Source organism: Miscanthus floridulus, chromosome 15, assembly GCF_019320115.1.
Source record: "Miscanthus floridulus cultivar M001 chromosome 15, ASM1932011v1, whole genome shotgun sequence".
Lineage (NCBI taxonomy): Eukaryota > Viridiplantae > Streptophyta > Magnoliopsida > Poales > Poaceae > Miscanthus > Miscanthus floridulus.
In genome coordinates this window covers 82,299,214-82,311,315 of record NC_089594.1, presented here as the reverse complement: position 1 = coordinate 82,311,315, position 12,102 = coordinate 82,299,214, and the positions used below count along the sequence as shown (strand labels likewise).

The 12,102-nt window shown below is 50.0% G+C and overlaps 1 protein-coding gene across 1 annotated transcript; it reads left to right on the top strand.

Moving 5' to 3' along the window:
• The first annotated feature begins 5,674 nt into the window (after positions 1-5,674).
• Positions 5,675-6,390, top strand: LOC136508694 (thaumatin-like pathogenesis-related protein 4). Its single transcript, XM_066503439.1, has one exon. It carries the CDS (start codon positions 5,711-5,713, stop codon positions 6,233-6,235), a length of 525 nt encoding a protein of 174 aa, XP_066359536.1. The 5' UTR covers positions 5,675-5,710; the 3' UTR covers positions 6,236-6,390.
• Positions 6,391-12,102: the final 5,712 nt, after the last annotated feature.

Here is a 12,102-nt window from a genome sequence, read left to right as displayed (position 1 = left end):
CATAATAGAATATCACATCTATACTATATGAACATGGCATCTCATGAAATATAGAAAATAAAAAATAAAACATAATTAAGTAAGGTAAAATAGAAAAATAAAAAATATATAGAAAATATAAAAACAAAAGAGAAAGGAAAAAGAAAGAAATACAAAAAATAATACAATATAGAAATAAAATAGAATAATTAATTATAGTAAAAGCAATAATAATATAAAAATAAAAATAATAATGAAAATCACATGAAATGAAAGAATAAAAAGATAAATTAAAGAAAGGAAATAAAAAGAAAAGAAAAGAAAAAAGAAAAAATAAAAAATAAACATAAAAATGAAAATGAAAATGATCAGAATAATAAAAAAATCACATAAAACAAAAAAGAAATATAAATAAAAAAATGAAGCAAGAAAATATAAATAAAAAGAGAAAAGAGAAAAGAAAAAAGAAAAAAAAATACGTACTTACCTACCCTGCTGTAGTAGTCGATCGGAAATCCCAGCTCCAAGCTTCCCTCGTGCACGTTGGCGCGCGTGGGCCTGCAGCGCTTGTGAAAAGCCGTGCAAAACAGAAACAAACGTACCGGCTGATTCCCGCGCGCAGTCTCATCCTTCCCGCGCGCCCTTCGGCGGGGTCATCAGGTCCGAACGTTTGGACCCGATGATTCCCGAAGCACATGACCCTTGAGGCCATTATTGCTCATCATCATTGAGCATTTTAAGTAGTGTTTGAATTTCTATATTTTTTATATGTTGTGACTGAAGGCTATAATACAAACTTTCCTGCATTTTGGTTTCACGCAGAAATTCCTATTTGATAGGCTCCAAAAATCTTTGCTTTTCATATGTTTTAAGAATCTTCCAACGAGTCCCTCTCAGATATGAACATTTCTCATTATTGCTCGTGTGGTTTTCATATAAAAAACATCAATGCACATTCGTTCTACTTCTCTCGTACGATTAAAATTAGTATAGCATTAAGGGCCAGTAGGTTCTAATATAGTTCACTCCACGACTTGCAGTGAGCAATATAATGCACATCACTGTCCATTGGGATTTGGATTTGGATTTGGACATCATCTAGATGAACGAAGCTGTAAGTTAGAAACTGGTTGATGGCCGCCAAATAATTCCATGCATGGAGTCGATCAGTGGGGAGACCGCATGTCTACACCGGTTTTAGTGGGAGTTGCATTGTAATCTGACTAGTGGCGCACCGAGAGGAACAAGAAGTGGATTTTATTACTATCTTAAACAATCCACTTTAATTATCTACACTTAACACCTTAAATATGTTTTTATCGTTTTAGCACTCCGTATAACTATGTATCTACATTGATTTAGCATACCTATATTTAAAGAAATTCTGTATACTTTAATCGTCAACCTCATACCTTACCTCACAAAAAATGCAACAACTATTGTGGCAATATCTTAAACAAGAGAACACTCCACTTTAAATTTTTCTCATGAACAGCACCTGATACTAGTGTAATAATGGAGATACAAAAAGATGCATGAAATGATCATAATATTATATTTTGGCATGGGTTATACAATGTCATCTATAGCCCCATTATATTAGTTAAAGTTCACTACGTGAAAAAAGGTTTGTAGCAACGGCACGAATTTTTTGTGGGGGCGGCTGGTGATGGAGCCGTCCCTACAGTGGCGTGCTCGGGAGGCCAGAGACCAGCCACTCTTACAAATGGAACAGCAGGGGCGGCTGGTGATACGAGCCGTCCCTACAAATGGGTCTGATTTGTAGGGGCGGCTCACTCACCAGCCGCCCCCGGTGTTTCTATTCGTAGGGGTGGCTGGTGATTGAGCCGCCCCTACAAATGCCCCACGTACAGTGAATAAGTCACCCACCCAAAAATATTTGCAGCCCTCCTCCTCTCTCTCTCTCTCTCTCCGTCTCGACTCTTCCATTCCCCTCCCTCTCTCTCTCTCTCTCGCCCTCGCTCGGATGGCCGGGGCTCCTCGCCAGCCCGCGCGGCGCGGCAGCGCCCCCCCCCCCCTCCCGCCCGGTCGACGAGCTCTAGACCCACGGCTCGTAGTGCTGCACTTGTTCTCCTCTCCAAATCTGACTTTTTTTCCTTTTGCTGTGATTTTCGGAGCTATTTTAGGGGATTTTTTGTTTCGTCGATTTGAGACCAAATCTGTTCGTTCTTTTTGCGTTGATTTGTGCTATGACATGATTTGAAGCTATCCTAAGAGTTAATTTGATTGAATCGACTCGAGCACGGAGAAATCAACGATTTTCGTTTTGGGGGACATTTACGTGTTCTTGGCTCGATCTGAAATTTCTCGGAGATTGGGTAGAAATTGGGCGATGATCTCTTGGAGTATCCTTACTAACCCACTTGTGATGGCCTGTGCAAAGTTAGGGATCGAATCCTTTTGATTTGGTTTGGTTTTCGTCGATTCCTATGGTCGGCTATTTTTCTGTTCGTGCAGTTGGTTCTCCGTTCGTCGTTCTGCTGTTCTTCGATGCGGGTCGCGGGGAGGCAACACTACGAGCGCCGAGCGCTCTAGTGCTGTCCGTGCACTTCTTCCAGTTTCTCCCATTTCGGTTTGTCCAGCCCCTCTCTTTCCTGTCGCCCCTCGACGTCCCCGGAAGGTCAAATCCTTCGCCCCTAAGCTTTTTTATTCTGATCGTGCGTTTGGTTCTGGAATCGCTGCCTGCTGCTGCACATTCTCCTCGCATTGATTCTGAAGGAGGCTCCGTGCCTTGGAATTGCTCTACTCGCTTTCTTTCAAAAAAGAAAAAGAAAGAATTGGTCTGCTCGCTTTCGGTTTGTATGATTGATGTTCCTCTGGTGCTTCAGCCGATTGAGATTTAGCTTGGATGTGTTTGCCGGTTCAGGTTCATGGAGAGATGGAGCCTGGGCGCCAACGTGGTGGCTCTCCTACTCTTGCTGTCTGCTGCTTCTCTTAGAAGAGGTAGTTCCGTGCGATTCTCTTATGCTTGTTGGGTTGCTGTTGTATATAAATTGGCATCAAAATGATTTCGACAGCAAGCTAGCTTTAATAGTCCATAATAAACAAGATAATTATCTTATTTTCATTGATTGTGCTATGAGTGGAATAAGCATGTCATTGCATTTGCAAACATCTCAAATGCTGTAGTTTTACATAGGGCCATAGACAAAAGGGACACCTACCAACTATCTGATGGAATTGCCAGGTAGTGATTGTCCCTAGTTTTTTTGGCAGATTTTTTTCCACTGATTATTCACAATTTCCATGTCCTTCCACCTTTTGTGTCAAAGGTTAATCTCATAATTCTCTGTTGTCTCTACATGTATATGACAGATTTAACTGCGCTGTTTACGTGGACATGCTCAAGATGCAATGACTTGACTCAAGTAAGAGACTGTCAAGTTTGTTCTCTTCTACTTACTGAAATACTTTAAAACATAAAGTTGCTTTTAAAAATGGCTATGGGACAGGATAAGCTAGCTTCTAGTTTTGATATGGTTTCGTATTGCTAAAATAGGGCTTCGAGATGAGATCTCTAATTGTTGATGTGGAGAACTGCTTGCAGGTACCTGTCCCTCCACATTTTGAATTAAGTTCTTATAACTTTTCTGTGAAAATGTATGTCTTTGTGCTATCAAACCCATCAAGCTTTTCAAGACATACCCTTCCCTTTACCTACTGTTCTTTGGATGAATAATGTGACAGGCATTTGTTGGTGTAGCTCATAATCTGAATTCGATAATTGTTGCAATCAGGGGGAACTCAAGAGAATAGGTACTGAGCTATTTGCTATTGCTTCCACTGTTCTCTGTTTAAACAAAGTTTGCTTTGCGTTTACTGTTTCCAATTCAGTTGTGATTTATGCTTAGATTTGATTAACCAGTGTACAGAATTGGATAAAAGACTTGATATGGAAGCAGCTTGATCTAAGTTATCCAAACATGCCAAATGCGAAGGTTAATGCCAATTAAGTTTCTATTGTATTCTCTTCTAAAAGAAAAAGAAACTGAAAGTGTAATTTGTCAATGTGCAAGTTCTTGAAAAGTGCACCACTCTCTAAGTATTACTATCTGCAGTCCAGTTATTTGGTCTTAGCACCTCATTTCTAAGAACTGTAACCACTTTACGGATGATCTTAGCACCAGAATAACAAGAAAACCAATTCCTGGTTGGGTCAATCGACTTGCAAGGCTAGGTAATAAAACATGTGCTCCTCTATATATTGTCTTTGAAAGTTTCTGGTGATTTATTACAGCCAAGAAGTATACAACATTAGCAGTTCAATCATTCTCCAGCTCTGCAAGCATGCAATACATTTCTTACTAGTCTTGTCCAGTTCAAACATGTGCTCCTCTATATATTGTCTTTAAAAGGAATATTGTGAAACTCATACATGATCTGTTGTGATCAATGATAACTAGTTATCCTTGCCAAATGCAATACATTTCTTACTTGTCTTGTCCAGATTATAGGCAAATACCGACCAGAGTTTTTCCTCATGGGGCATGTATGGCCCCATTATGAAAGTGAAAAACATCAGAAGCATAAGCCTTAATATTTGATGTCAATATCTCCCATGATTTGAATTGCATTTTTGGATGTAACTGAGTCACTGACAAATGAAACACATGGATCTATTAGGTTGGTTTGTAACTTCGTATCAAAACATATACTTTTTTTGTTGCAAAAGAACACACATGTTGGGTTGAAAATTCCAATATCTTACAATGGAGGATAATCCAAACTATTTTTAGGCGCCTTCTGCAACTGCCTTCTACCAGAAAGCATGCGGCTTGAGTCAACTGAGACAAAGCATCTTGCAGACTATCGTTTCTCAAGTAGATTCTGGTGTTCTCTATTTCCTGTCATAACCGGTGGTTTCTCATGCTATTTATAACTGACAATATCATGCATATAGATCTCCTTGCAGTCATTTTTCATGTCTATACATTGTACTATTGTCCATTCTGGTGTGTTTATGCCCTATTGTTATCCAGACTCATGTCATATTGCTGTCTGTGAATTTAGATGGTTCTAACACTACCAGCAACGATAACTTTGATGAAGACGACTTGGAAGACAAACACCTGCTTCCAACGTCTTCTGTTGGTGAAGACACAATTGTAAAAGAAGTTTACAGATGAATGTCTGATGAAGCCTTACAGTGACTTCTCTCTGTATTATAAACGCAATGGATTTCAACACTCAATGTGCAGCTTGTCATTCATTATGTACATTGTCATTGTATTTTAAAAATGTAATGAGCTCTGTCTGTTCTCATCTGATTTGGGGGAGCACGAGTTGGTAATTTAATTTTTTTTTTTGTGGAAAAATGCACTATAGGGCGATTGGTACTGTAGCCGCCCCTACAAATCGATTTACAGGGATGGCTAGTACTGTAGACGTCCCTACAAATCGATTTTGTAGGGGCGGCTGGTGTTACTAGCCGCCCCTACAAATCGATTTGTAGGGGCGGCTGATAACAGCAGCCGCGTCTACAAATCGATTTGTAGGGGCGGTCTGGAAACCGTCCCTATAAATGCATGATTTATAGAGACGGTATGGTAGGGGTGGCTGGCCGAACCATCCCTATAAATGCACTGTAGCCGCCCCTAAAAATCATATTTGACGTAGTGGTTCTCCTTGTTCGCCGTCTATAAATACAAATACTTCTTCCGCGGCTCCTCTCATCACGCTTCATTCCTATCTAAGCTATAGCTCATCCAACATGATCAGGATGACATCATCCTCCGTCTTCTTCCTCCTGCTCGCTTGCTTCGCAACATGCGGCAGCGCAGCGACCTTCACCATAAGAAATAACTGCGGATTCACAGTGTGGCCAGCAGGTATCCCGATCGTCGGCGGCACGCAGCTCAACCCCGGGGGGACGTGGACGGTCAACGTTCCGGCCGGGACCAGCGGCGGCAGGATCTGGGGCCGCACCGGCTGCTCGTTCAGCGGCGGCCGGGGCCGCTGCGCCACGGGCGACTGCGGGGGCGCCTACTCCTGCTACCTCTCCGGGCAGCCCCCGGCGACGCTGGCGGAGTTCACCATCGGCGGCGGCAGCAACCATGACTACTACGACATCTCGGTGATCGACGGGTACAACCTGCCCATGGACTTCTCGTGCAGCAGCGGCGCCGCCCTGCGGTGCAGGGACTCCGGCTGCCCCGACGCGTACCACCAGCCCAACGATCCCAAGACCCGTTCGTGCAACGGCAATAGCAACTACCAGGTGACCTTCTGCCCCTGATGAGGCAGTTAATAAATAAGAGTGAAGTTCTACCGGTACGAGTGAAGTTGATAAATAAGACGATCGATATATATAAATCGTGCATGCGTGCATGCATGTGTATGGTGTGATCCTTGTACTTTCCTATATATATGGAACTTCTTTAAGAGAGTAAAGTGGGCGTGATCCTTGTACTTTCCTATATATATGGAACTTCTTTAAGAGAGTAAAGTGTACTACTAGTGATTCTCGAACTTGTTCGATGATATCATCCTGGTTCCTAACTCGAAAACTGCTTGTTTAGGTGCAAAAACTTTCGCCTATGTCATATTGGTCTCCAAACTTGTAAGTCGATTATTTAGGTCCTCAAACTTGTCTGACAGTATCATCCCGGATGCTAAACTTGCAAATCATTCATTTAAATCCTCAAACTTGTTCAGTTGTGTGATCCTAGTCTCCAACTTGCAACTCGCCCTTTATGCTGGCCTGACTTCTCCTTGTCTCTCCCATTCCCATGACAGACGCGCCTCCTTCTGTCGGTCTCTTCTCCCACAACATGTCTCAGTCGCTGCTTGCTCCTTCTCTCCTCGTCTTCCACCGCTCCCTCCCCCTCTCCTCCATGGCGGCGGGACACATGAAAAACATAATAATGGAACCATCATGTGGATAGAGTCCAAGAAAAACACAAGAATTTAACATATATATATATATATATATATATATATATATATATATATATATATAACATTTCAGTCACAAGCTAGGTACAAAGACAAACGTATATAAAGGAACCAAAGAGCATCAATGAACTATAAAAAATAAAAATAATTAGCAGATGGAAACATCTCCATCGCTGAACGTAGTATCCACCTATAGCTCAAACAAGCTCAGGCCTGGGCCGCCCTAAGATTTGAGCAGAGAAGGCTTCCGTGGTGCAAGCCAACAACGCTGCCTCCTCCCAGCTTGGCCAAATCAGTCCATGCACTTGTCCCAGGATCGTATGCTTTCAGTGCGCACGCCATGTCCACCCACACGAGTATGTTCCCATCATCCAGAACGGCCAGTGGATAGTGGTACTGCTGGACCGATGCAGAAATCCTGAAATAGTTGTGCCTCCAGGGCTTGTCCTCCCCAAACGGCGTGCACTGTAACGTGTACCGTCTGCTCCAGCGTGGCGCCGCGTCGTCATCCATGTCTTCCAAGAACCAGAGCTCTGTTGAGGTGTCCTCGACGTTGCAGTAGACTACCACCAAGCTGTCGCCCAACCTAGCCAGCTGAAACCGTTTCGTCAACGGCTCAAAACAGTACCACCGAGGAGGATGACGACGATGAAGATGCGGCATGGTGGACTCGTCCTCGTCCGTGCCAGCTAGAAGGCTACTGGTCAGGCCGGGGGCCTCGGAGAGTCGCCGGCTTCCACTCCTCCGTCGCCATGTCGAACACAGCTATGCTATCTGCCTCCATGTTGTGTTCGTCTTCCCAGCCCCAGCACACCAGGAAGTAGGCGAGCCCGGCGACAACCGCTACGTTCCAGGAGCTGGATCCGGGCTCTACACTGAGGGTGACCGAAGGGGGAGTTCACCGTCTCCACCTTCCTGCATCGCCGCCGCCGCCCAGTGTCACGACCTCGCACATCTGCCGCCGTCGCCTACTCAAATAATCTGCTTGGATGCGGAGCACCTTGTACTCTCCGGTGGCCGGGACATGCCCGAGCACACAATAGGGCGTCGCCGAGTTGACTTTCTTCCGGTGATCGACGGCCACGTCCGCGATGGCGCTGATGGATAAGTCTCTGTGGTCTTTGTGGTTTTTGCTGCCATCAAGGATAGCATCCTTGACTGGGACAGCAGCAGCGGCATCCTTGACTGGGACAGAGGACAGCAGCAGCAGCATCCTTGACTGGGACAGCAGCAGCAGCATCCTTGACTGGCATCTTAGCATCTAGGACTAGCATCTAGGACAACATCTAGGATAGCATCTAGGCATAAAGTTGGCTGGCTAGCAGCCTATAAATATATATCCCCAACCCTTCAGGTTGGCATGGCATTTGTATGAGTTGTATGAGAAATAAACCAGAAAATTGCCCCAACTCCTATTGTCATCCTCTCTCGATGAGAGTAAGAATTCTGCTACTACCAAAAGTAAGAATTCAGCGACTAACAACCGGTACCAGAGCCGTATTATCCTGTAGCCTGAGCATCTCCTGCTCATCTCCTCTCCTAGCCACACAACAGCCCCAGCTGCGAGCAGCAGCTCTGGCCGCTCCTGCTCACTCCTCCGCCGTCTGAAGCAGCCCTCTCCCCACGCAGCAGCCCCCCGGTAGCGCGTCATGTCCGCAGGGCAGTCTCAGCACTCGGTCGCCTCGAGCACTCGGCGTTAGCAGGAGGCCAAATTTGCCGCGGCAGAGGAACGCGAGCGAGCGGCGGCAGAGACCACTGCAGCGGCGGCAAGGGCGTCGAGGCTGGCAGCGGCGAGCTGGCAGCAGCCAGAGCGGAGGCGGAGGCAGCGGTGGCGGCGAATGCAGCGCGTGCGCCGGCAGCGAAGGTCGAGGCTCTACGCGGCAGCATCGGCAGCTCCACTTCCGCTGATGACACCGTCGACGCGGACCTCGAGCTGCTAGAGAGGGAGGCAGCGTGAGCGCGGGCGGCGCAGTGGGCAGTCGCGCATGCCCACGAGCGTGGCGGCAGCCTAGACAGGCGCGGACGCGCTGGCGGTGCTCCTGGAGGAGGCGCGCACGGCAGTGACGCTCCTGGGGCAGCCGCGCACTCCCACGAGCGTGGCGGTAGCCCAGACAGGCGCGACGCGCTGGCGGTGCTCCTGGAGGAGGCGCGCACGGCGGTGGCACTCCTGGGGCAGCCGCGCACGCCCACGAGCATGGCGGCAGCCCGGACAGGCACGGACGCGCTGGCGGTGCTCCTGGAGGAGGCGCGCACGGCAACGGTGGCGGACGGGTTGATGGAGAGCGCGGCCTTCACAGGTAGCGTGGCTCTCTCTCCCCGGATCGGTACCGACGGGTCGATGGAGAGCGCGGCCTTCACAGGCAGCGTGTCTCTCTCTCCCCGGATCGGTACCGTGGTTACCACGGGCTCCAGGCTGTTGTGAGGGACGTCGGTCCCGGCGGTGGGTGGCCTACCCTCACCAAGACCAACTACGTCGAGTGGGCTGCGGTGATGAGGGTAAAGCTCCAGGTGCGGCACATGTGGGAGGCAGTCCGATACGGCGACATAAACTACGATCTAGATCGACGGGCGCTAGATGCCCTCATCGGTGCAGTCCCGCCTGAGATGCAGTTCTCGCTTACCAACAAGCGGACTGCCAAGGAGGCTTGGGACGCCATCGCTGCGGCACGCATCGGTAGCGACCGCGCCCGCAAGTCCACACTGCGGGCACTTCGCAAGGAGTGGGAGAACCTGGCCTTCAAGCCAGGTGAGGACGTTGATGACTTTGCTCTATGTCTCAACACTCTATTGCAGAAGATGGTGCAGTTCAGCGATGACACCTACGACGAGGAGAGAGCTATCGAAAAGCTCTTTCACTACGTCCTCGAGAAGTACAAGTAGATGGCTCGCTCGATCGAGTCCCTGCTGGATCTCTCCACGATGTCGATCGAGGAGGCGATAGGTCACCAGAAGGTCGTCGACAGCGATGAGCCACAGTCTCTCTCGGGGCCCATCACCACTGGCGGGAAGCTCCTTCTCACTCGGGAGCAGTGGCTTGCCAGCCAAGGTGACCAGAGGAAGGAGGAGCCTTCTTCCGCGACAGGCGGTTGCAAGCGTGGCAAGCCACGCAAGGCGCGTAGAGACGCCTAGGCCAGGGCACGAGGATGTGCCGAGGGTGATGCCCGCGGAGGCGCCCAGGGCGGTGTCGCCGGCAGGCACAAGCCGCATGAGATGACGCTTGCCGCGACTGTGGCCAGCTTGGCCATTGGGCCAAGGACTGTCGACAGCCACGATGCGGCCAGGCCCACGTCGCACAGGCGAAGGAGGAGCCGGCTCTGTTCATGGCACGTGCAAGCATCGAGCTACCTCCAGCGGCACCGGCCGCAGCGGCTCTCCTCCACCTTGACGAGCCAAAGGCACACGCCCTCCTCGACGACAGCTCCGGCAACAACAAGACTGACAGGTGGTGCCTCGACATTGGCGCCACCCATCACATGACCGGTCGACGGGAGTTCTTCACCGAGCTTGACTCAAGCGTCCGAGGCTCCGTCAAGTTTGGGGATGCCTCCGGCGTGGAGATCAAGGGCGTCGGCTCCGTCATCTTCACCGCCATGTCTGGTGAGCACAGGCTGCTCACCGGAGTCTACTACATCCCTGCGTTGAGGATCTCTATCATCAGCTTAGGACAGCTGGATGAGAACGGTTCACGCGTGGTGGTTGAGGATGGAGTCATGAGGATTTGGGATCGCCGTTGTCACCTTCTTACCAAGGTAACCAGAAGCGCAAATCGACTCTACATCCTCAACGTGCAGGTGGCACAACCCCTCTGTCTCGCTCCTCATCGGGACGACGAGGCGTGGTAGTGGCACGAGCGTTTCGGGCACCTTCACTTCGAGGCCTTGAAGCGGCTCAGTGCCACAGAGATGGTATGAGGCCTGCCGTGCCTCGGCCAAGTGGAGCAGCTCTGTGACGTCTGCGTGTTGACGAACCAGAGGCGACTCCCCTTTCCCCAGTGGGCGAGCTTTCGAGCCAAGGAGAGGCTCGAGCTTGTGCACGGGGACTTGTGTGGCCTGGTGACACCAGCCACACCGGGAGGACGACGCTACTTCCTGCTGCTCATCGATGACCTCCCTGCTACATGTGGGTGATGGTCCTCGACAGCAAGGGAGAGGCTGCAGACGCCATCAGGCGAGCGCAGGCTGCTGCGGAGGCGGAGTGCGGCCACAAACTGTGCATGCTGCGCACCGACAACGGCGGCGAATTCACGACGGCTGAATTCGCATCATACTGCACTAACGAGGGCATTCAGTGCCACTACTCCGCGTCGTACAGCCCGCAGCAGAACGGCGTCGTCGAGTGGCGCAACCAGACGATTGTGGGGATGGCTCGGGATCTCCTCAAGCAGAGGGGGATGCCGGCAATCTTCTAGGGAGAGGCGGTGGTGACGGCCATCTACATCCTCAACCGCTCGCCTACCAAGGCGGTCGACGGCAGGACGCCGTATGAGGCTTGGCATGGGCGCAAGCCGGCAGTCTCCCACTTGCGGGTCTTCGGCTGCCTCGCGTTCGCTAAGGAGCTTGGCCACATCAGCAAGCTCGATGATAGGAGCACTCCGGGAGTGTTCATCGGCTATGCGGAGGGCTCGAAGGCCTGCCACATCCTCGACCCGAAGACACAGCATGTGCGCACGGCGCGCGACGTTGTGTTTGATGAAGGGCGAGGATGGGCGTGGGACAAGGCGGTGGACGACGGCTCGGCTCCGACGTACGACGACTTCACTGTTGAGTACGTCCACTTCGAGGGAGCTAGGGGAGTAGGTAGCTCTTCTTCAGTGAACGCGTCTACCCTAGTCCCTGAGCCTCCACCAACCCCGGCGCTTGCTACTCCGATAGCACCACGCTCTCCAGCTAGGACCTCGGCTACGATGAGTTCTTCGCCGGCTCCACCACAGCCGGCAACGCCACGCACTCCAGCACCGACAGGCACCACTCCAGGCACGTCTACTCCACCACTAGCTCGTGTTGAGCATGGCCCGGTTGAGCTCGCTACTCCGCTCTCTCACGACGAGGAGCGCGTCGACGCATACCACGACGGGGAGCCATTGCGGTACTGTATGATGGAGAACCTTCTCGGCGACCAGCCGGTGCGGGGACCGGTGCCTCACGACCTGGAGGCGTAGTTGCACCTTACGTGTGACGACGGCGAGCCTCGATCGTTTGCAGAGGCCGA